The 25438-nt window shown below is 40.5% G+C and overlaps 1 protein-coding gene across 5 annotated transcripts in view; it reads left to right on the top strand.

Annotated features, from left to right (window-relative positions):
• xrn1 (5'-3' exoribonuclease 1) overlaps positions 1–25438 on the top strand; it is a 122703-nt gene that overhangs the window by 78540 nt on the left and 18725 nt on the right. For 2 of the 5 annotated variants that reach the window (XM_072571969.1, XM_072571970.1), the window contains exons 32-39: positions 1213–1435; positions 2737–2868; positions 3483–3611; positions 5107–5248; positions 8977–9074; positions 9373–9489; positions 11064–11201; positions 22351–22519. In XM_072571969.1, coding sequence (XP_072428070.1) covers positions 1213–1435; positions 2737–2868; positions 3483–3611; positions 5107–5248; positions 8977–9074; positions 9373–9489; positions 11064–11201; positions 22351–22519 — 1148 coding nt within the window. The remainder of the gene's footprint in view (positions 1–1212; positions 1436–2736; positions 2869–3482; positions 3612–5106; positions 5249–8976; positions 9075–9372; positions 9490–11063; positions 11202–22350; positions 22520–25438) is intronic. The other 3 variants (XM_072571971.1, XM_072571973.1, XM_072571972.1) reach the window with 3 other exon arrangements.

The raw sequence follows: 25438 nt of genomic DNA, 5'->3' as shown, positions 1-25438 counted from the left end.
AGGGTTTTATTAAAAGCTTTTACTAAGAAATTGATTTCTTTAATGGAAATATAAGTGAAAATTGACTTGCCTTTTTGATGAATATAATTCAACATGGAGTAGGTTTGTTTTCTGATTTTATTAATAAAATGTGGGGGCGCTTGTTATGAAGATGTGGGTGTACTGTACCTTTAAGAGAGTTAATAGCTCGCAGAACTACCTGATAGCACCAAGTGTTCTGAACAAGATACAATGTAACATGTGGTCCAGCAGCCAGGGTAGCTGGTTGCTTGGAGACAAAAACAAATTTGAATTAGGCCAATTTAAATCATACCCCAAAAAACAAACAAACCAATCTACAATCAAGTTTGAATTGAGTATATTGACAATCTTAAAAGCCATTGACGCAATCCGATGCTTTGGGGGATCTAAGGCGGGGAAAATTGAACAGTTGGGAGAGAACTGCCAAAAGACCAACAGATGTAGACTGCTAGTCAGAACTGTCTGAGATGTGAGTGTGTGTTGCTAGAAAAGCACAGCAGGTCAGGCAGCATCCAAGGAGCAGGAAAATCGACGTTTTATGCCGGAGCCCTTCATCAGGAATCAGTGTTTCCTAATGAAGGGCTCCGGCCCAAAACATGGATTTTCCTGCTTCTCAGATCTGCCTGACCTGCTGTGCTTTTCCAGCAACACACACTCTCAACTCTGATCTCCAGCATCTGCAGACCTCACTGTCTCCACTGACTGTGAGAGGTAGCTGTCTAGAGGATTTTGCTCGGAGAAGAATATCAACACCGATCTGGAGAGCAAATCTGCGAAAAGAAGATTTGACAGCTGGCTGGTTTTGAAATTTGAATTTTTCAGTAAATTTTACTCGCGGGTTTTATCGGGCTAGTACTATAGAAAGGAAAGTAAAAGATAAGTTAGAGGAAGGAGCTGTAAATAGTTGTTAGTTAATTATTCTCTGTTATACTTGGTTTCTTAAAGTTGTTAATTTGTACTTTAAATAGTTCTTGGCCTCTCGAATTTTCACAGATTTCTGCACGGGATAAATCTTTTCTGTGTTGCTGATTTAAATTAAGCAGAAGGGTTTACCCTGTGTCATAACAGTGTTAGTGTTGTTGCTTTTATTGTCACAGTTTGTTAGCACTTTGAGAAATTGAATGTGTGACTCGAAATAAGAAATAGGCTAGTTCAAATTTGAAACCATTGATGTATTACATTTGCTTTTAGATGCTCTCCTGGCAGAGGTTATAGACTCCCAAAGTGTGCCTTAATCAATCTCAGTTATGGGAACCGCCTGGAGTTTGGAGGCCAGAAAGCAACAGCATTGTTGAAGCCTCAACCAGCACCTATACCTCAACATGCTATGTATCCTTCCTCACAGTCTGGTGCTCAGAAAGTGTCAACAGGAGGCCTGAACCACTCCCCACGCTCCCTCTTTGTACCAACACAGGTGAAGAAACATGAACATTAATAAAATAAAAACAAAGTGCTAGAAAAGCTCACCAGGTCTGGCAACATCTGTGGGAAGAGAAACAGTTAATGTTTTGAGTCTGATAACCTTTCTTCAGAACTTCTGTCATTTTTTAAAAAAATTCACGATGTCCATCATATACAGTATTTCACTTTCTTAATAGATATTAATGAACTGATTTGACCAAGAACCAAAAAAATACCACAGATGCTGGAAATCTGATCTGCCTGTAAAGCATGTAGGACCGTACTGCACTGTAAATCAAATCAAGTCAAATCTGAAATGCTGGAAACACTCAACTGGTGAGCTGTTTTGTTGCAGGGAAAAAGTGAATTTGTAAGTGTAGATAGATGGTTCATTACAAGGATTAGTGAAGATTTTAGTTAATAATCTACATGGAAATGTTTGACTCACCCATCATTTGAACAAATCTCCTTTGCCCTTGTTGAGTGGTTACAGCCTTTTGTAAATCCACAAACCTCTTGATTTAGTGACATACTGTTGATGGAGTTGTGTTGAGATTTACTCACCATGCTGGAAGAAACATTACTTGAGTGGTTACACTGACATGCTTAGCCACAGTTCAGTAGAAGTCAGTTTGCATCAGCATTTATCACTTACTGTAATTGAGTGTTCATAATCTGCACTTCCCTCTGTTAGTGTAACCTTTAGTTCTCTTGCCCTTCATGTTTATTTATTTGCCTCAGTTCTCTGTGATTCCAAGTTCCACATTCTAACTATATTCTGGCTGAAGACTTTGTCCTGAATTCATTAGTTATGACTGCCCAACTTCTATCTATGACCTCTAGTTTTGGTCTTCCCCAAAACTGGAAGCATTTTCTCTGCCTACCCTAATAAACACTTCCATAATCTTGATGACAGTCGGGTGACCCCTCATCTGAATTAGTTTTGCCGTGAAAATAAAGAGTAAAATGGATCTGAATCTGTTTTGGAGTTGGTAACCTTCTCTTAAGTCAGCATGAATGTACTCTTTAAATTTTGTGTCAGGAAGTTTGTTTACAAAGGTCATGTAGACCTCAGTTGCTATGAACTCTCAAGATTTTAATTGACCGTTGCCAGTTATGAAGGTCACTGGAATGAATCTTAAACATATTAATGTTTAATATGTTGGTGTAGAATTATATAGTCCGAATTTGGACAGAGTTTTTTTTTGAATTGTTATGAAATGCTGATGTAGAATTACATAATACACATTTGGACAGAGGTTTTATATAAAGAATTTTAAGGGGTGCTGTACACTTGTGAATATTATTATTTAGCAGCTGAGTGGAAGACAACTATACCTCAGGGCAGAAAATCAGAAGAATCATGTTAACCATCAAAAAGCAAATGGACCATCTAATTTTCATCAAAATATTGAAAACCAGCACCAAGGAGGATCTGCTAAGCTGGTAGGGAAGATGTTAATTATTTGAAGCTGTTGTTTTGTAGTTAATAGACTTTTAAAAAAAAATAGATTAATGAGTTTTGCACTGCTAATGCTTCTGTTGCCATACCCCTACCCTGATTGTGCATGTCATGGATTAAAAAAGTTCTGCATTTGCCCCAAGTAGGGAGAATAGAATATTTTTGCTATGTAGTCACATTACCTGCTAGTCTAATGGTCCCTGATGATAAATGTTAATTTGCTGAATTAACAGTTCTTGTTCCTGTAAGTGAATTGAGGTTTGTTTCCATGCTAGTTATGCTCCTAATAGCAAATAGCCATTAATTTGCCATTTACCGATGATCTTATTGAAAGTCACTGATGGGTATGAGAAATGAAAATGTCACTCTGATATATTAGAAGGCAACATAACCTCTTATTAAGACAGTCAGCTAATGTTGTAGTTGTTGTGAGCCTTTTTGTTCATAGAACATTACCGACTAATTCAGCATTCTTATTACAGCATTATTTTGTACTGTACTTTTAAATGTTGAGTGGAATTCCAAAACTAACACAGATTCCTTTTCTTATGGCAATTGATTTACTACTTGAACTGAAATATGTTTTCTTGATGTAAAGCCAGAAGACGAATTCTCCACTGTATGGCAGTCCTTGCATAGCAATTTTGGACCTACTCCCCACTCCATACAGAGCAATTCCCGCACTACAGATTTACCCAGTAAACACTCTTCGGCTTTGCAAGAAAAGGTAAACATAGTTCTCAAGTCAAGTCCAAATCACTAACATTTGACATGATTCAACAATAGTTCATTCAATATGCTTCTGAAGAAGTTTAGAACAGTGTTAAAATGAATAATCCAAGTTACAAATCGCATCCAATATATTTTGTATGCTAGAGCAAATTTCCTCCAATTAAATATTAGGGGGTCTCAAATCACTGTTTTCAGTACCCCTTCCAAACTTCATTCCCTCCCTTGTGGCTGCATCCCTCCCTCCGGTAACAGTCTGATTTGAAGTCAGTCTGGTGCTATATCATAACCTGAGATGAGCTTCTAATCTCATAGTTGCACAAGAATTAATACAGCATAGATTCCCCTCTGTAATATTGCTTGACTTCTTTCCCTTTTTAAGCACATCTGCTGAAATATTCATCTGTGCCTTTGTTTCCACTAGAATCAACTATTACCAAGGCACATTTGATTGCTGTCTCACAATCTACGGTCCTTAAACTTGTAATTATCTGAATCCTTGTTCCCTTTTCTCATTTGTAGCAAATCCTGTTTTCCCTATCACTCCGAGCTTGCTGATCCATTTTGGTTTGTGTTTAAGCTACACCTTGATTTTAAAATTTCCATTCTTGTTTTGAATTCAACTGACAAAATCAGGAATTGCTGGAAAATCTCAGCAGGCCTGGCAGCATCTGTGGTGAGAAAGAGGAGTTAACATTTTCTGATCCAAAGAAGGGTCACCAGATCTGAAATGTGAACTCTGCTTTCCCTCTGCAGGTGCTGCCAGACCTGCTGAGTTTTACCAGCAGTTTTGGATTTTGTCTGTTGAATTTCTAGCATCTACAGTTCTTTAGTTTTTTTAAATTCTAAGGGCCTTGTCCCCCCCCCCCAATCTCTGTAATCTTTTCAAACCCTAGAACTATCTGAATATCTGAGCTCCTCCAATGTTAACCTCTTTTACATTCTGAATTATACTTGCTCCATTTTCAATGGCCTCTACTTCAAGCTCTGCAGTTCTTTTATTACACTACTCTTACCCTGACTTTGTTCCTCCTCAAAATCTACTTCTCTGACTTGCATTTTTGGCCATTTGACCTAACATCTTATGTGATTTGGTGTCATACTTTGTTTAATGACACTTTAATGACGTTTGGGATGTTTCCTTTTATTAAAAGGCGTTATATAAATACAAGTTGTTTACTAAAGGGTGTACTGTTTCTTAATGGAGGCTACAGCATGTTAGTACTTTTGATGTACAGGGTAAAATATCTTGTATGGAGTTGACAGAATCATGAAAATTGTTGAAATCAAAATATGAAAATCATAAAATCCATTGTATTAGAAAGATTACCAAAGTTTTAAAATTTTTATAATGTCCAAACCATTTTTATGCTGGCTAGCAAAAGGTCCATCACACTGGGAAGCACTGTGATACAATGTACATTAAATTGTGCAGTATGTTATTTTGGATCCAGTGTATATGCTTATTTTTACTCTTCCATCTGCCCTTCCAGGCTGTGACTGAGCCAGCATCTGTTTCAGGGTTTCAGTTCAAAAATCCCCATCCAACAGAAAATAAAATGCGACCATTCAAAATCGATGGCCAGCAGAAACAGAAATGGGGATCATCAGAGCAGCAGGCATGTGCCAGAAAAGGTAACCATTGCAAATGGGCTTATAAAATCATTGAACTTGCAGTACAGAAGGAGACCATTTCAACCCCTTGTGTATGTATCAGATCCCAAAAGAGCCCTATTCTCTCGCCCTATCTCGAGGGCCCTACCTCGTAGCCCTCTGAATGCATCACTTTCAAATATATATATCCAGCTCTCATTGAAACAATGTGACAATGGCAAAAATTATTAGTTGAAATAAAGCCAGTTGATTGGTAGGTGATTTAATGTTTCAGAAACTATTGGCAACTCGCATCTATTTTGAAAATTTTCTAATTTAAGTTAATGTTGATAATGTTATTTATTCAAATAAATCTTGTTACTTCGCTGTGATGAATTAGTACGTTTTGACATGTCTTTTTTTAGTTTTGAGATTATCAACTAGTGAAGGGTCTGTTTTCAAATAATAATGCAATTTGAAATTTCGAAACCCTCAATGATAGTTTCCATGGCCGGAATTACTACCTTCATGTTAGAAGTACTAATCTGTTAGGTGAAGTTCCCAGTATTGTTTATTCTGACTCTGTTTGAATGATGAAATTCAGTGCAGGTGGTGATTGTGGGTGCATTACACTGTAAAACCTGTGGAGAGGAGTGGAAATAAATGTAGGATTTAATCTCTCACCTTTCACCAATAGTTTAGGATTTGAAATTATCCATCAATGTTTCGTCCTACAAATTTTGACCAGATTCATTTAAACAATTTGGTCTTTCGTTATATAAGTTTGTTTCTTTCGAAATTGCTCACCATTCCCTGATATCAAAACATACATTATTTATCTTAAAAACAGAAATCAGCTGAAAACATTCAGCAGGCCAGCAGCAACAGTGGAGAGAAACAGTGTAAAACAGAAAGAACTGAGGATGTTGTAAATCAGAAACAAAAACTGTAATTGTTTGAAAAGCTCAGCAAGTCTAGCAGCATCTGTGGAGAGAAATTAGAGGTAAGGTTTCGACTAGAGTGACCATTCCTTAGTTCTAAGGAAGGGTTGCTAGACCTGAAACATGAATTCTGATTTCTCTCCATAAATGCTGCCAGACCTGCTGAGCTTTTCCAACAATTCCTGTTATTGTGCATAAGAGAAATAGTGTTTCAGATGAGTGCGCTACTCATAATTCTAACAGTGGTAATAGTCTTTTATTGTTAAAAAGAAATGCACAGATATTTTTCTAAGTGAGAGCATTGTCCAGAGTATTGTGTATAATTTGGCCTTTCTTATCTAAGCAAGGGCAAAATTGCATTCGAAGATATTCAAAAAAGGTTCACTTGACTCATTACTGGGAAGAAGGCGTTATCTTGTATGGAAAGGTTGAACAGGTTGGGCCCTATCCCTCGGTGTTTAGAGAGATGGGGGGGGTGAGCTGATTGAAACATGTAAGTTCCTGAGAGGGCTGAGCAAATGCCGAAAGGATGTTTTCCTTTGTCGGAGAGTCTAGAGTTGGGAGATATAGTTTCAAATAGTGTCTCACATTTAAGACAGTTGAGGAGAAATATTTGCTATTAAATAGTCTACATCAGAGGGAGCTGTCTTTCAGGATCCTTGAATATCTCTAAGGCACAAGTAGATTGATTTCTTTGTTATTTAAGCATGTCAGGGATATGTAGGAACCTGGATTTGAAGCTGCAATCAGATAGCTATGATCTCATGAACTGGCAGAGCAGGCTTAAGGGGTGAACTTTTGTGTTCATATGATTAACTTTTAACGCAAATCTTAAATAAGGTGAAGTTCACAAGTACAATTTCAAATTCTTCAACTTTGTCATTCAAAATGGAGTATTTTAAATAATCATAATGAAATGGGCTTTGACATTATTAAAATACTCTTGTGAAAGTGATGAATAATATGGAATAAATTGATATGGGCATGATAGTTTAATGTATCAAGAGTTCTGAATCAGTACTTTTTTGAAGTTGTTGGTTATACTTTCGAAGAGGTAATGTTTGAAATTTGAGCTAGCACGTTATATGTTAATACTTCATATGTGCGTTACAAAGAATATAGGATGTTCTTGTTCAGATGAGAGGAAACACATTATTAAGATGTCCTGTGACGAGTGAGGTTAGGAATAGGAAGATAATATAATTAAATATATGGTTAAAGAGCTTGTGTAAGAGGGTATGTGAATTATTGAAGTCTCCTTCAGGGCAGGAGGGACAAGAAGAATGATTGCACCTCAACTGGAGGGGCACCAATATCCTGGCAGGGAGATTTACTAGTGCCATTCAAGAGCATTTAAACTAGTGTGGCAGGTGGGCAGTAAGTGAAATGACTGAGGAGGAGTCAGAAACCAAGGCCGGTAAGGCTAAGCTGATGGGGTTACTGATCCTAGCAGGACTGATAGTCTGAGGTATGTTTGTTTCAATATGAGAAGTATGACAAATAAGGCAAATAAACTTAGAGCTTGGATTAATAACATATAACTATGGTGTTGTAGCTGTTACAGAGACTTGGTTGAGAGAGGGTCAAGACTGACAGCTCAACATTTTAGGATTTAGATGTTTCCCAGCATTGAGAATATCACTGCTGTACTGAGGGAGAACACCTTGGAGGGCTCTTCCAGTGAGGCCACATGGGTACAGCTCAGGAATAAGAAGGGTGCAATCACTTTGATGGGATTGTACTACAGACCTCCCAACAACAAGCAGATGATGAAGGAGCAGGTATGTGAGCACTTTTATGGAAAGATGTAAAAACAACAGGGTTGTTCAGGTGGACGGTTTTTACTTCCCCGCTGTTGACTGGAATTCCCTTATTGTCAGGGTCATGGACTGGTGGAAGCTTGTTTAGACAAATCTGAGGTGACCTGAAATTCTAAAAGGCCACTTGTAATGACGGTTTTAAATACGACAAGTATAGACAATAACTTCAGGTCTGCAGGAGCCAATTTCACTTTGTGAACTTTCTCAGTTTCCATTTCTGTCTTTGTTGCTTCCTTGCATTTTCAACATTGTGTCACCTGAAATAACTCCACAGAGGTCAGTATCTCATCACCAAGTCACCCTTTATTTATACTGTCTGCGATACTGATCTAGCTCTCTGCAAGTCGGGGCTCAGAGTGAACAGAGCCTCTGACACTCATGGTTATATGTGTCAGCCAGGGTTCCCTGATAGACCAGATTAACAGCCCTTTCCAGGGAGCTCATTCTATGAAGTCCACCTGGTTGACCTCATTACTATCACTACATCAGCACTCCCAGCAAGCAGAACATGTGGTCGCTTCCTGCAGTTCATTTCTGTATAGAATTGTAGACGGGTAAGACAGCACACAAAGTACTCTTAAGTAGATTAAGTGCTGTGACCTGTACTAGAGGGTAACTCATCTCTAAAGAGCCCAATGAACAAATATTGTATTCACAAACGCAAATTCCCATCATAAAGCAAGGAACTGCGGATGCTGGAAATCTGAAACAAATAAGAAATTTCTCAAGAAATGCAACAGGTCTGGTATATTCTGTGGAAAGAAAACAGAGTTAACATTTTGGGTTTAGTGACCCTTCAGAAGATTTAGTAACATTAACAAATTCCCATTTTTTCTCCTTTCGTTAGTATTTTACAAGCCATTCCACTGCTTCATCTGTTTAATTTCACTTTATTCTTACTAAATATGATTTATATGTATTTTTGTCTTCATTCTGACACAGTTCTATACTTGAAATATTAATTTATTTTGTACTTCAGAGTTAAAACTCTCCATTTTGTTTTTTCCAGCAAAAGAGGATAACTCTGAAAATTTCAAGGCCAGAACTCACGGACCTGAAAACTTTGGCCAGACACAGCTATCTGTTTCCAAACTACAAAGTAAACAGGTAATATTCAAATATTAGAATTTTAACTTGGAAATGTGATGTTCTGAAGTCCAGATTTAGCATGTATACATTTCAGTATTTATAAGACCCAAGTCTGAAGGGATGTTACTGTACTTTACATTAAATGGTCTTTGTGTTCACTTTTCCATTAAATTAGCCAAAGGCTGAAGATGTAAACTTTTACTCGTTTAGTTTTCTTTAAGGTAGAGAAGGCATAAATCTTAATCTTAATAGGACTTTTAATTTAGGCAAGCTGTATTTGAGTTGACAAGCACAAACTTGTTGTGAAACATTGCAGGCATGTGCTAGCAATAGTAAGCCATGTATGAAGATTCTAAGACGGAATGAAGACTCAAAAGAACAGAAGTCTGCATTATTAAATTGTCAACAGTCTGCATCATTAGAAAGGAATAAGGTAAGCACCCCCTTGCTTTCTCGGTTTAAAGAAGGCACTGAACATTAAGTGTGGTAAACTGAAATAAAAGTGGAAGGGCAGCATGAAAGAAAATCAGCTATTTATTTATCCCTCGGTCATCTATAGTTGATCTATAGCATTGTGCTGGAAGAATGTAAGGCAGCTGTGATCTTTGGAAGGAATTGTGATACAGCATGGAATGATTGAACCTTTGTGATTTTATGTGCAGGCTGCATCAAAAGAATCCATTCCTTCTGGTGGGGGACTATAAGATAAGGAGAGCATAATTATGTCAAAAGTAGAACTAAGCTGTTTGACAGCGTTGTCAGAATCTGATTTTTCACATAATTGATACACAAAATCACAAGTTTCCCTCTGCTTTTCTTGCCTCGGACACCTCCCCAACCCAAAAGAAAATGCTAGGTCAAGGCTAGGTCAATTGTAAATGTACAATGGTTGATAAATGTTTCTTAGGTGATGCTATTGGTGAAACCAAAGTGAGTAACTAGAATAGAAATGATGATCAATTATAGTCAAATTTAATGGTAGAACATGCCAAAGGAAGTGAATAGGCTTCTGTGCCTTAACTTGTTTTCCAAATTGGCCTGTTCAGAGAAATTATCACCATCCTTGAGCAGGGCCCCTAAGCCAGCGGCAAGGACACTCTGTTGTGCCACAAGAAAGACCTACTTCTGTTCCTTAATTTTTAAAGTTTTGTTTAATCTATTTTTCTAATCAGCCTGTTCAGAGATGTTATTATACATTTGTTATTCTGTTTTTGTTTCTGATTTCAAACATCTTCAGTTCTTCTGGTTTCCAATTTAAACAGAGTTTTTTATTTTTCTTTGACCCAACCATTCCCCAACAATTTTTCAGACACAATGCACGGAAACTTAATTTTTTTGACTATCTTAATTTACATGTGTCTGTGTGTTTATGTCATTGTCTTATGTACATTTTAGTTTAGCTTTTAAGCCACTTGTTAAAAGTTAACATGAAAAGTTTTTTCTCTTCCGAGGTGTACTTAATGATCTGGAGGTGCTGGTTTGGACTGGGGATGTACAAAGTTAAAAATCATACACCAGGGTTATAGTTCAACAGCTTTATTTGGAAGCACTAGCTTTCGGAACCATCTTATGAAGGAGCAGTGCTCTGAAGGCTAGTGCTTCCAAATAAACCTGTTGGGCTATAACCTGGTGTTGTGTGATTTTTAACAAGGTGTACTTAAGCTTTGTTTTGAAACAGTTTGACAAACTGAACTGTCACAGTGAAGCTTTTTCTATAGCAATGCTGGTTGTTTTTCTGATATAGCCCTCCTGTTCATACTTCAATTATGAAAATGCATTGTTTGCAACAAAAAAATTGTTTTGCTGATATTGTCCATTTAGACATGGCAAACTATGCTGTATGCTTTCTAGTCTCTTATTTATCTTACTGTACTGTAATTTTAAAACTTATTTTAAACATTTTTTCATTTAATTTTGATTCAAAAATTCCTTAACAATTCAAGCCATTCTTTATAATTCTACCGTTTTAGTTGAAATTGCATTGAATGTTATGTAATATATTAACAGGTACCATCCGAGTTTGAGGAACCATTAGTTTCTGTAAGATGCCCTGGTGAACAAGTAGGAGAAGATGTACAAGGCTCACAGTCCAAAGAAAGTGAGAGAATCAGTGGAGAACCTCTATCCCCGCAATCTTTTGCCATGGTAGGCATTGTCATCTTTTCAATCGCATGTTAGCAGCTTTTTGTTTGGACTTAAAAACATTTCAAGAAGAGATCTGTGATAACTGCTATGTTAGTGTAACTATCAAAATTTTTTTTGTTCACACTCAGACTGTGGGCTTGATCGCTAGCCTAGCATTTATTGCCCATCCCTAATTGCCCAGAGAGCTGTTTAAGAATCCATAGAATCCCTACAGTGTGGCAACAGGCCATTCGGCCCAACACGTCCACACTAACTCTTTGAAGACCATCCCAGTTTCACCCTCCTAACCTATCCCTGCAACTCCCATTGCTAATCCGCCTAACCTGTACATCCCCAGACACTATGAGCAATTTAGCATGGCTAATCCACCTTTCCTGCACATCTTTGTACTGTGGGAGGGAACCAGAATACCCGGAGGAAACCCACACAGACACAGAGAGAATGTGCAAACTCTACACAGACAATCACCTGAGGCTGAAATTGAACCCAGGTCCCTGGTGCTGTGAGGCAGCATCACTAACCATTGAATCAGCATGCTGACCATTCAAAAGGCAAAGACATTTCTCGGCAATTATAGTTACTTATCATTTTGCTGAAAGGGTAAATGTGTACATTTCCACACTGACCCTCTGAAGACTCTCTCACCTCTTTCCACCGCCCCCCACCTATCCCTGTAACCCTACGTTTACCAACCAATCCACATAGCCTGTGTGTCCCTGGACACCAAGTGTCAACTTAGCACTGCCAATCCACCTAACCTGCACATCTGGAAGGTAACCGGAACACACGGAGGAAACTTATGTAGATTCAGGGAGAAGGTGCAAACTCTACAGAGACAGTTGCCTGAGGCTGGAATTGTACCTGGATCCCTGGTGCTGTGAGGTAGCAGTGCTAACCACTGAACCAGTGTGCTGCCCACATAAAAGGTAAAGACATTTCTCAGCAATTTGCTGGAAGATTAATTCTGTCAGTTTGTACATTTCTGGCATCCAGACAAAGAAATTCAGTATTGATTTTCTGCCAGTTTTGTTTAAATTAAGACTATTTTGCATCCAGACTATGTTATGCACTTGCTAAATGCAAGCTGCTACTTTTTTTCTGTGGTGCGACATGCAAATGATTTGTCCATCACAGTCCCAGCATCAATCTGTTCTGTAAGCAATTCCTCAGTTACACAGGATATTTTAGTTTTAAAAATAGTACTGGTTTACCAGGAATTCTTCCCCAACTAAATATCTTAACAATCAAAGTTTTTTTTCAACAAAAAGCTAATCAGTGTGTGCAGTATTATCTATTTTGGGTCCTGCATTATACTGTATACTTAGTCTAGAATTACACTTTTAAGATAATAAATAGATAAAAACTGATTATATTGGCGTGTACAGTAAAAGTTGTCAATTTGTTATATTTGCTGTCAGAAGTTTGTCAGTGCCAGAAGCCTAAACTTTATAGGCTGAATGGTTAGTGTTTGCAATGTGCATGCTTAGTTCAGTTAACTAGTCAAATAGTACTGCCTTTTATAAATCCCACTGCTCAAATGTGACTTGAATGAAAATCTGGGATGCTATTTCTTTACAAGCAATATGGATTGTCTCTTTGGCAAAATGTTGGTGAACCAAATTGATGACAATATTCCAAATGTTTAGATTAGATTAGATTACATTACAGTGTGGAAACAGGCCCTTCGGCCCAACAAGTCCACACCGACCCGCCGAAGCACAACCCACCCATTCCCCTACATTTACCCCTTACCTAACACAACAGGCAATTTAGCATGGGCAATTCACCTAACCTGCACATCTTTGGACTGTGGGAGGAAACTGGAGCACCCGGAGGAAACACAGACATTGGGAGAACGTGCAAACCCCACACAGTCAGTCGCCTGAGGCGGGAATTGAACCCGGGTCTCAGGCGCTGTGAGGCAACAGTGCTAACCACTGTGCCACCGTGCCGTCTATAAACAAGCTCAATTAATCACCAGTGAGGTGAAACATGGAGTTCAACACTGTTAAATGTGAAGTTATGGAATTAGTTAGGAGAAATGAACATGAGCATTTAATAATAAATAGCAAGGTACTTGAAGTAATCACTTAGAGTTCTGGGGATTTTGTTGGATGCACTGTCAGCTCATTTCTCAAGTGAATGAAGAAGGCAAATAGAAAGTTACGTTTGTACCTGAGGGGATTACTTACAGATCTAAAGCTGTTTTGTTGAACTTGTGGTCTTCGTGAAGCTGTTTCTGGAGTTTTTTATTGTATCTTTTATTAAGGAAATGTTGTATAATTATTGGAGGGAATCAAAAGTTTCCCACAAAGACAATTCTTAACTTCAATAAGCTTGATTTTCAAGGAAATATTGCCCACTCTATGACTAGAAAAGATAAATACAGGATGAAGGTTCCTGATGACCAGGGAGACCTGAACTGGGGGGGTCACAGTCGAAGGATATGGGTAAGCCATTTAGGACTGAATTAAGAAGAAATTTGTTCACCAAGAGAGCGGGAAGTGTATGGATTTCTCTGCCAGTGAAAATAGTTGAGACTAAAATATTGTATGTTTTCAAGAAGGAATTAGACATAGTTCTTAGGATGAAATAGTTCAAAGAGTAAGGGAAGAAAGCAGGAGCAGGGGACGTGAGTTGCATGATCAGCCACGAGCATATTGATTGACAGTACAGGCTTGAAAGGCCAAATGGCCTGTTCCTCTGCTGTATTCTTTGTTTCTATGTCCATGTGTCAGTCACCTAAGGAAAAACAGAAGTGGTAAGTTAGATCATGATCTTTAACATTTTCGCAGATATGAAACTTTAGTTACTAGGGTATCAGATGAATATAAGATTTGTAAAAATAATATGAGGTTTGGAAGTCTGCAAGATGGACAATTGGTCTCCACCCAAACTGTTACCATCAGTATTTTTTTTAAGTAACTGGAAATAGAATTATAAAATCATAGGTTATGGCAGAGAAAGATTTTGTTTAGTAAATCATGTCCATGCTGGTTGCTTGGGAGAACAACAAGTAAAACAAAATAATAATGTGCTGTACAGTATCTGATAGAACTGAGAAAAATGTCAGAGGGTGCAGAATAACTTGTAACTTTTTTTTTTGATTTTTGTAATATGTTCCAATATGGTCCAGCAGCAGAATGTCTTGTGCTTGTATACATAATAGTTGTTTTGAGATATAAACAATAGAGTTGCTTGCGTGGGTTGTACTGCTATAACAATTGAAGGGAGAGTCTGAAGTAAAGTGCCTAATTGGAAATATCTTGCAAACAGGTGTTGCAGAGATGTTGAATGTGGTTTAAATTAAGAAAGTTTTAAACTACCTTTTACATGTTGTTTGGTCTTTCTAATAATAAAAACATCCTTGGTTGGGTGACTAATCAAAAAATAAGCTATGTCAGATTACCTGCAGAGATCCATTTACATAGCTATGGTTTAATTTGTCTGCAGTTAGTGAGGAAATTGTTTTCCTGAACAAATCAAAAATATTACTATCAGCATCTTTGGAAAAATTCCACAAATGTAACTGAATTCTTTTATAGAGTCATCAAGCCAAACAACATGGAAACAGACTCTTTGTTCCTATTTGTCCATGACAATCTAGTTTCCCAAACTAAACTAATCCCATTCGCCTGTGTTTGGTCCAGATTCCTCTAAACCTTTCCTATTCATTTATCTGTCCAAATATCTTTGAAATGTTGTAACTGTACCTGCATCCACCACTACTACTTCTGGCAGATCAGTCCGCGTATGAACCACCCTCTGTGTGTGAAAGAGTTACCTGTCGGGTCCCTTTTAAGTCTTTCTCCCCTCGTTTTAAAATTATGCCCTCTGGTTTTGAACTCCTCTACCCTAGGGAAAAGACCTTTTGCTATTCACATTTCCTATGCCCCTCATGGTTGTATAAACCTCTATAACGTCACCCCTCAACTTCCTATGCTCCAGTGAAAAATGACACATCCTATCTAGCCTCTCCTTTATAACTCAAACTCTCCAGCCCTGGCAATATCCTTGTAAATCTTTTCTGAACCTTCTTCAAATTAATAGTATCTGTCCAAAGCAAGGTGCTCAGAACTGTACACAGTGCTCCATAAGTGGCCTCACCAAAATGCTGTACAGTTGTGTCCCATCACCTATACTCAGTAGTCTGAGCAATGAAAGTAAGTGTGCTAAACACCACCTTAACCGCCCTGTCTAACTCTAATGCAATTTTCCAAGAACTCTGTACCTGAAGTCTCCAGGTGTCTCTGTTTGACAAAACTATCCAGGGCCCTACCATTAATTGTATAAGTCCTGCCTTTGTTAATTTTACCAAAATGCAAGAGCTCACATTTATCCAGCTTAAACTCCATCTGCCACTCCTCAGCCCATTGATCAAGATCCCATTGTAATCTTAGATAACTTTCTTCGCTGTCTGTGATACCACTAATTTTGATGTCATGTGCAAGCGCAGTAACCATGCCTCCTAAATTCTCATCCAAATTGTTGAGGTAAATGACAAACAACAGTGGACCCAGCAATGATCCCTGCAGCACCCTGCTGATCACAGGCCTCCTGTCCAGAAAACAAGCCTCCACCATCACCACCCTCTTGTCTCCTGCCATCAAGCCAGCTTTGTATCCAATTCAATAGGGTGGCACAATGACACAGTGGTTAGCACTGCCAGGAACTCTGGTTCAATTCCACGTTTGGGTAACTGTCTGTGTGGAGTTTACATGCCCTTTCTGTGTCAGCATGAATTTTCTGAGTTTTCTCTGGGTGCTCCAATTTCCTCCCACAGTCCAAAAATACACATGTTAGATAGGTTGTCAAAAACTATGGCGCTGGAAAAGCACAGCAGGTCAGGCAGCATCCAAGGAGCAGAAGAAACAACGTTTCGGACCTAAGCCATTCATCAGGAATGGGGTGGCGATGAGGGAAGGGGGCTGAGAGATAAATAGGAGGGTGGACGTGGGGTTGGGGGAAGGTAGCTGGCAAGGCAATTGGTAGGTTCAGGTGGTGGGGGGATGTTGATGATGATAGGTTGGAGCGGAGGGTGGAGTGGATAGGTGGGTAGGAAGATGGACAGGTAAGATCATGTCAAAATGGTGATGCCAAGTTGGAGTGGGGGATCCGGGATGAGGTGGGAAGAAGGTAGATCAGGAAACTGGTGAAATCAACGTTGATGCCGTGCGGGTTAGAGGGTCCCAAGGTGAAAGATGAGGCGTTCTACCTCGAGGCACAGGTGGCTTGGACTTGCATGTCCTTGGCTGTGGGAGGGGAGGTTAACGAGGTCAGCTATCGGACAGTGGGGTTGTTTGGTGCATATGTCCCAGTGATGTTCCCTGAAACGTTCCACGAGTTGGTGGTCCTGTCTTCCCCGATGTAGAGGAGACCATATCGAGAGCAATGGACACAGTAGGGGAGGTGTTTGGATGTGCAGGAAAACCTCTGTCAGGTACGGAAGGATCCTTTAGGGCCATGGATGGAAGTGGGGGCAGGTTTTACATCTCTTGCGATGGCAAGGGAAGGTGCCGGGTATGGGGGGAGGGTTAGTCAGGGCGGGGACCTAACAAGGGAGTTGCGGAGGGAATGGTCTCTGCGGAATGCTGATTGTGGTGAGGAGGGGAATATCTCTCTTGTTCGGTAGGTTGGCCATGCTAAATTTTCCAGGGATGTGCTGGCTAGGTGGATTAGCCCTGGTAAATGCAGGGTTACAGGGATAGGGTAAGGGTTTGGGTAGCATGTTCTTCAGAGGGTGGGTGTAGACTCAATGGGCTGAATGGCCTGATTCCCCACTGTCAGGAATCTGATTCTATGAATTGGCAAACTCCCTGAATCCCTTGTGTAATGTATGTCTCGTATCTACACTTGAAATAATATAAGCTCGAACTTAACAAAAACAGTGCCAGTGAGGATCATAAACTGCAATGGTGTTTTTATTGAAAGAGATTAGTGACAATGGTAATGCAGACCCTGTCAGTCAAACAGACTTCTCCCATGGTATTCCACTCCAGATGTTAGGGCTATTGTATTAAAATCTCATTTTAAGATCTGTATATTGTTGAAGTTATTATGAAGTTATCATCATCGTCTTAATATCGCCCCTTGCTGGAGACTTGGTGACCCTCAATTTAAACCTATACCAGTTTTGTGTCTCAAGTGGTTCAGTAGGATCGTGGCGACTAACACGATACTGCAAGTCACCTTCACGTTGGAAAAAACCTGGTGGAAAAGGATTTTTCTTTTCATCCATACATAAGCACTAGAAGCCAAAACTGAACGGGTGTGTTGTGTTTTGGCTTGACTTGTATAGGTTTGAGACAGTTGTTACTAACAACTCCTTGCATTTTTCTTGGGATAATTCAAACTGAAGACTGTTGTGTGACTTAGAAGTATCTTCAACAATAGCACTTAGTATTGAAGGAACCAGTTTAATGTTGATTATTTTATAATAGATGCAAAGTATTTTCAATCCATTGTGAGAAACAGAATATCATCTTCAATACATTCTCAGAGTTATCTTATTAACCCATCTATTGGTTTAAAATATTCTTGTGTTTATCCATATTAATTACTCGGGCATTCTATTCCAGTTGTATTGAAATAACGTTCTGCTCCCATGGTGAGTTAAGAACATAAGATATAGGAGCAGAAATTAGGGCATTCAGCCTATTGAGTCAGCTCCACCATTCATCATGGTTGATAGAAGAATGGGGTCGAGAAACTGCTTTCTCCCCATAACCCTTGATCCCTTTGACAATCGAGAATTCGTCTATCTCTGTCTTAAATATACTCAATGACCTGGCCTTCTCAACTTTCTGTGGCAGTAGATTTACCACACTGTGGTTGAAGAAGGTTCTCCTTCTCTCCCTTCTAAAGGATCTTCACTTTATTCTGAGGCTGTGCCCTCGTGGTCTCGTCTCTACTGTTAATGGAAACATCTTCACAGTGTTCACTGTGTCCAGGCCATTCAATATTCTGTAAGACAATAGGTGCAGGAGTAGGCCATTCGGCCCTTTGACCCAGTACCACCATTCATTATGATCATGGCTGATCATCCACAATCAGTATCCTGTTCCTGCCTTATCCCCATAATCCTTGATTCAACGATCTCTAAGAGCTCTATCCATCTGTTTCTTGAAAGAATCCTGAGACTTGGCCTCCACTGCCCTTTGGGGCAGAGCATTCCACAAATCCACTACTCTCTGGGTGTAGAAGTTTCTCCTCAACTCCTGTTTTAAATGGCCGACCCCTTATTTTTAAACTGTGTCCTCTGGTTCGGACTCACCCATCAGCGGAAACATGCTTCCTACCTCCAGTGTGTCCAATCCATCAATAATTTTATACGCCTCAATCAGATCCCCTCTCATCCTTGCTGCCATTCTGGGAATTGACCTCGTGAACCTATGCTGCACTCCCTTACTAGCCAGAATATCCTTCCTCCAATTTGGAGACCAAAACTGCACACAATAGTCCAGGTGCAGTCTCACCAGGGCCCTGGTGAGCAAGTATAGACCCAGAGTCCTTGAATGTTCCTCACCTGTTAAGCCTTTCATTCCTGGGATCATTCTCGTGAGCCACCTGTGGAACCACTCAAGGGTCAGTACATCTTCCTGAGGTATGGGGCCCAAAATTAGTCGTGATACTCTAAATCTGGCCTGACCAGATCTTTATAAGGCCTCAGAACTACGTTGCTGATTTCACATTCTAGTCCTTACAAAATAAATGCCACCTTTGCATTTGCTTTCCTAACTACTGATTCAACCTGTAAATTCACCTTAAGAGAATCCTTTGCACTTCAGACGTCTGAATTTTCTTCCCATTTAAAAAAAAGTTCATGTCTCTATTCTTCCTACCAAAGTGTATGACCTCGTACTTTCCCGTGTTGTATTCTATCTGCCCTCTTTTTTGCCCACTCTCCTAGCCTGTCCAAATTTTTCTGCAGCCTCTCTACCTCCGTACTTTCTGCCCTTTTGTATCATCTGCAAATTTAGCCCGAATGTCCTCAGTTCCTTTATCTAGGTCATTAATGTATGAAGTGAAAAGTTGTCCCAGCACTGACCCTTGTGGAACACCAGTAGTCACCAGTTGCTATCCTGAGAAGGACCCAATCTTCTATCCATGCTCGTACCTTGCCTCTAACACGATGGGCCCTTATTTTATTCAGCAGCCTCCTGTGCAGCACCTTATCAAAGGCCTTCTAGAAGTCCAGTTAGATAACATCCATTGACTCTCCTTGGTCTAACCTGCTCATTACCTCTTCGTGGAAGTCATAACAGATTTGTCAGGCATGACCTCCCCTTGATGAAACCATGCTGACTTGGCCCTATTTTACCACGCAATTCCAAGTATTCAGAAATCTCATCCTTCACAATGAATTCCAGCATCTTACCAACAACCGAAGCCAGGCTAATCGGCCTGTAACTTCCCATCTTTTGCCTTACTCCCTTCTTAAACTGGGGGCGGTGGGGGGGCACGGTTACATTAGTGATTTTGCAGTCCTCTGGGACCCTGCCTGATTCCAGTGATTCCTGAAAGATCACCACTAATGCCTTAACTATCTCTTCAGCTATCTCCTTCAGAACTCTGGGGTGTAGTCTAGTCCAGATGACTTATCCACCTTCATGCCTTTTCAGTTTTTCTAGCACCTTCTCCTTGGTAAAGGCCACCATACTCCTCTGGCTTCCCATTGCCCTTTGCCACATTATATGCTTTATCTTTTGCTTTTATGCTGTCCCTGACTTCCCTTGTCAGCCATGGTTGCCTCATCCTCCCTGTACCATGCTTCTTTTTCCTCAGGCTGAACTTTTACTGGGTCTCTTGAATTACTCCCAGAAACTCCTGCCGTTGCTGTTCTACTTTCTTTTCCGCTTGGCTCTTTTCCCGTCAATTCTGCCCAGCTCCTCCCTCATGCCTGTGTAGTTGTCTTTATTCAACTGTAATACCATTACATCTGATTCCACCTTCTCCCTCTCAAATTGCATGGTAAATTCTATCATATTATGATCACTGCCTCCTAAGGGTCCCTTCACCTTAAGCTCCCTTATCAAATCTGCCATATTGCACAATACTAAATCCAGCATTGCCTGTCCCTCATGGGCTCCACTGCAAGCTTCTCCAAAAAGGCCATCTCATTGACATTCCACAAATTTCTTTTCTTGCAATCCACTACCAACCTGATTTTCCTCGTCCACCAGAATATGGAAATTCCCCATGATCACTGTAACTTTGCTTTTCTTACACACTCTTTCTATCTCCTGGTGTATCTTGTGCTCCAAATCCTGACTACAGTTTGGAGGACTGGACATAATTCCTATTATGGATTTTTCTTACCTATGCAGTTTCTCAACTATACCCACACATTCTGCATCATCTGACCTTACTTCGTTTCTTGCTATTGATTTTAATTTCATTTCTTACTAATGTGGTAACCCCACCCCCTCTGCCCACTTGCCTGCCTTTTTGATAGGATGTGTATCCTTGGATATTTATCTTATAGTCCTTATCCCCCTGCAGCCATATCTCCATGATGCCCACCATGTCATACCTGCCAATTTGGTTCTGTGTCACAAGCTTGATTACCTTATTCTGTATACTGCGTGCATTCCAACTGAACACCTTCAGTACTGTATTGACTGTCCTTCTCCTCATTGTCACTTGTTTGTCCAGTGTGCTTGAAGTTTGATTCCTGACCATTTCCAAATGCTGTCCTACTTTGTGTGCTAGAGTTTAATAACCTCTCCTGAGTTCTCCTTTCCTTTCACCTTTTTGCATATTTTTCCATGCAGTTGAATCCAACCCCACAGCTGAAAATGTGCTGCTTAGTTTCCTATTGGCCATTCCTGTTTACCCTTTCCATTCGAACATTGGTCCCAGCTCGGTTCAGGTGGAGACTGTCCCAACAGTACAGATCCCTCCTGTTCTAATACTGATGCCAGTGTCCCATGGAAAGGAACCCCTCTTTCCCACACCACTCCTCTAGCCACGTGTTTACTTCCCTTATTCTCGCGTCCCTATGCCAATTTACACACGGCTCAGGCAGTAATCTGGAGATTATAACCCTTGAGGACCTAGTTCCTGATAATCCCTGAACAGGTCCTCCTTCCTAGTCTTGCCTATGTTGTTTATCCTGATGTGGACCACAACACCTGGATCCACCCCCTCCCGCTCCAATATCCTTTCAAGCCGGCCAGAGATATCCTTCACCCTGGCATCGGGCAGGCAATATTCCATGTGGGACTCTCTATCCTGTTTACAAAGGATGCTGTGTATTCTCCTAATTATCGAATCCCTTACACAACTACCCCCTGACTTTTTGCTACCCCTCTTGAATGGCCTCCTGTGCTATGGTGCTGTGGTCAGCTGGCTCATCCTCATTTTAGCCCTGTTCCTCATCCACATAGAAAGAAAGTACCTCTTGCGTGTTGGACAGGTCAAGAGTGTGGCTCCTCTGTTCCTGAATAGGGGGTCCTACCACCTGCTTCACTTGTAGTCCACACCCTCTTATCCCTGGCCACTGGCCGAATTTGTGATACTTAATCTACCAGGTGTAACTGCCACCTGAAACAGAGCGTTCAGGTAACTCTTTCCCCCCCCTCATGGATGTGCAGCAGTGTTTAATGCTTAGGATTCCAGCTCATCAATTCTGAGCTGAGGTTCCTTTAGCAGGAGCACTTGCTGCAGATGTGGTCTTCCATTTGTCATTGTTATGGACAAGGCCAGACCCCCTCAAAATGTTTCAAGAAGGTAGCCCAGACCCTAGCTTTTCTACTCCAGCAGCTGTTTCTCTCTGTCCCCAGCTAAAACTAAAGCCAACGAAAGAAAAATCCCTCAACTGGAAGAAGTGGCCACTCCCTTTTCATTGTATAAGTGTTTAATTAAAAAAAACACCTGAAAGCCCTTTTCCTTGATCGTTGCCTTAGGCAGTATCTGTTAGCCATAATCAGTGACTTAAGCCCAGACAAATCAGAACCTCTGCCTTTTACAACCCCTTTTTTAAAAACAAGGACAACATGACCTTGTTAAAGGAGCAGCATTGTCACATATTCAATTAATAATTTGGATGTTTTCTTCACATCTTGATTTTATGGATGCAGGAGAAACTATGTAGAATCGATTCATTTTTTTCTCATCAATGTAATAAATATTTTAATTTTTCTCTTAGAAAGGAACACAGATGTTGAAGGAAATTCTGAAGATCGATGGTGCAAGTGCAGCCCCTCAGAAAGAAACAAATATATCCTCCAATATTAAGCAAGAGAGCTCTCCGATGTCCACTGTCCTTCGTGAGAAACCAGGATACACCCCACACCAACGTCCAGTGAAAAAACTTGGTAAGTAATACATCCCATTTGAAATGACTGTGTGCTGGACACATTTTTAGTTTCATTCTACCAAAGACCAAACACATATATAAAATTATGTGGCCTTTTCTGGTAATTACAAAACTAGTGCAGAATTACCAGTAACTCCCAAAGATGTGTGTGAATTTGATTCCCAGTCTCAATTTACATTCAAACTTTTTTGCTTGGCAGTGGGAAATCCTGCTTTGCCATCCATCTATACAAACCACTGTGCCCTTGTACTTTTGAAGTGAAGATTGAAAGATCTGCTGTGAAATATATCAGGAGTAGGAATGGGTGGAATTTATGTTGGATAAATGCAAGGTATTACACTTGGGTAAAACAAACAAGGGCAAGACTTTTACAATTAAAAGTTGGGCCCTAGCTAGTGTTGTAGAACAGAGAGATGTGGGGATTCAGGTATATAATTCTTTGAAGTTTGCCTCACACAAACAAGATGGTTAAGAAGGCATTTAGCACACTTGTATACATTGCTCAGATCTTTGAGCATAGGAACTGGGGCATTATGTTGAGATTGTACAGGACATTGATGAGGCCACTTCTGGAGCACTGTCCAATTTGGTTGCCCTGTTAGAGAAAGAATATTATTAAGCTGGAGAAGATTGAGAAAAGATTTACCATGATGCTGCTGGGATGGAGGATTTGAGGTATAAGAAGAGGCTGGATGGGCTGGGACTTTTTTTCACTAGGGTGCATTAAGGTGACCCGTGAGAACTTCATAAAATCTTGAGAGGTACCGTTAAGGTGAATGGCAGGTAACTTTATCCCAAGGGTAGTAATTTCAAGACTATGGGGCATATTTTTAAATTGAGAGGAGAAAAAGTTTAAAAAGACTAGGAGCAGTTTTTTACACTGAGTAGTTCATGTATGGAATAAACTTTCAGAGGAAGTGGTGGATATGGATACAGTTACAATGTTTAAAAGATATTTAGATAATGAATACGAAATGTTTGAAGAGGTATGAGCTAAGCACAGGCAGATGGGGTTCGCTTAGTTTGGGATTATGGTCAGAATGGATTGGATGGACCGAAGGTCTGTTTCTGTGCTGTAGGATCTCTGACTCTATCGTCTGTAGACCATTTATGCCTATCTATTATTAACTAGTTCCAGGGTTATATTGAATTTGTTGTATATCCCTACAATCATGTGGAGTGGATGACAATGTGAAAGTAATTTTATCATCAGTGACCAAGATAATATAGTGTTAAGTAATCAAGCATGAAATAATCAGGAGAGTCTGCCACCTTACCCCCACTCTTTCCCCCCACCCCCTTTCCCGTCTCCCCATCCCCCACCCCTCTTCTTTCCTTTGCAGTTGCGCGCTTCCTCTCCCCCGCTCTCTCTGTCCTTCTGTCTCACACCCCCGCCTGCCCCGTCGCTTTCACGCTCTCTCATGCAACATAGAATAGTACAGACCCTTCAGCCTTCGATGTTGTGCCAACCTCTTATCCTTCTCTAGGCTCAGACCAATCTATATACCCTTCATTGTACTATCTTCCATGTGCCTATCCAAGAATCGCTTAACTGTCCCTAATGTGTCTGACTCTACTACCATCACTGGCAGTGCATTCCATACACCCACCAGTCTGTCTGTAAAGAACCTGCCTTTGATATCCCCTCCCCCCCCCCCCAACCACCACCACCACCAAAACATTCCTCCAATTATCTTAAAATTATGCCCCCTCATAATAGACATTCCCACCATGGGAAAAAGGTCTCTGTTTATCCACATTACTTATGCCTCATCATCTTGTACACCTCTATTAAGTCACCTCTCATCCTCCTTTGCCCTAGCGAGAAAGGCCTCACCTCCCTCAACCTTTCTTCATAAGAAATGCCCTCCAGTCCAGGCAGCACTCCTGGTAAATCTCCTCTGTACCTGTCTAAAGCTGCCACTTCTTTCTTATAATGAGGCAACTAAAACTGAACACAATATTCCAAGTATGATCAAACCAGGGCTGTATAGAGCTGCAGCATAACCTTGGGGCTGTTAAACTCAATCCCCCGTTAATGAAAGCCAACACAGCATTATGCCTTCTGAACAACCCTATCAACTTGGGGGCAAGCTTGAGGGATCTATGGACATGGACCCCAAGATCCCTTTGTTCCTCCAGACTGCCAAGAATCCTGCCTTTAATCCTGTATTCAGCATTCAAATTCAACCTTCCAAAATTAATCACTTCGCATTTCTCCAGGTTGAACTCCATCTGCCACTTATCAGCTCAGTTTTACATCCTGTCAATGTCCCGTTGCAACCTACAACAGCCCTCCACACTATCCACAACTCCACCATCCTTCATATCATCAGCAAACTTACTAGTCAACTCTTCCACTTCCTCATCCAAGTCATTTATAAAAATCACAAAGAGCAGAGGTCCCAGAATCAATCCCTGCGGAACACCACTGATCACCAAGCTCCAGGCTGAATATTTTCCATCTACCACTATCCTCTGTCTTTGTATGGGCAGCCAATTCTGCATCCAGACAACCAAGTTTCCCTGTATCCCAGGCCTGCTTACTTTCTGAATGAGCTTACCAAGGGGAACCTTATCAAACACTTAGTTAAAATCTGTGTACACCACGTCCACTGCTATACCTTCTCACGCTCTCCCCGCCACCACCTCACGCTGCCTTTATCTCTCTCCTGCTCTCGTACTGTCTTTCTCTCTCTCCTGCTGTCTCGCTATTGCACTCTCTTTCTCCCGCACTCTCGCATGCTTTCTGTCTTGTGCCCTCTCTCCGGCTCTCGCGCTCTCCCTCCCGCTAGTCTTCTGTCCCGCTCTCACTAGCTCTTATCTCCTGCTCCTGCTGTCTCCTGCTCCCATTCCTGCCTTCTCCCTCTCCTCTAAATGCCTGAGTGCACTTTGTGCAGTTTGGCAATGTTTATGT

The sequence above is a fragment of the Chiloscyllium punctatum genome, chromosome 6, assembly GCF_047496795.1.
Source record: "Chiloscyllium punctatum isolate Juve2018m chromosome 6, sChiPun1.3, whole genome shotgun sequence".
In the NCBI taxonomy this organism is placed as follows: Eukaryota; Metazoa; Chordata; class Chondrichthyes; order Orectolobiformes; family Hemiscylliidae; genus Chiloscyllium; species Chiloscyllium punctatum.
The sequence above is the reverse complement of the archived record's forward strand: the minus strand, read 5'-3'. Positions and strand labels throughout refer to the sequence as shown.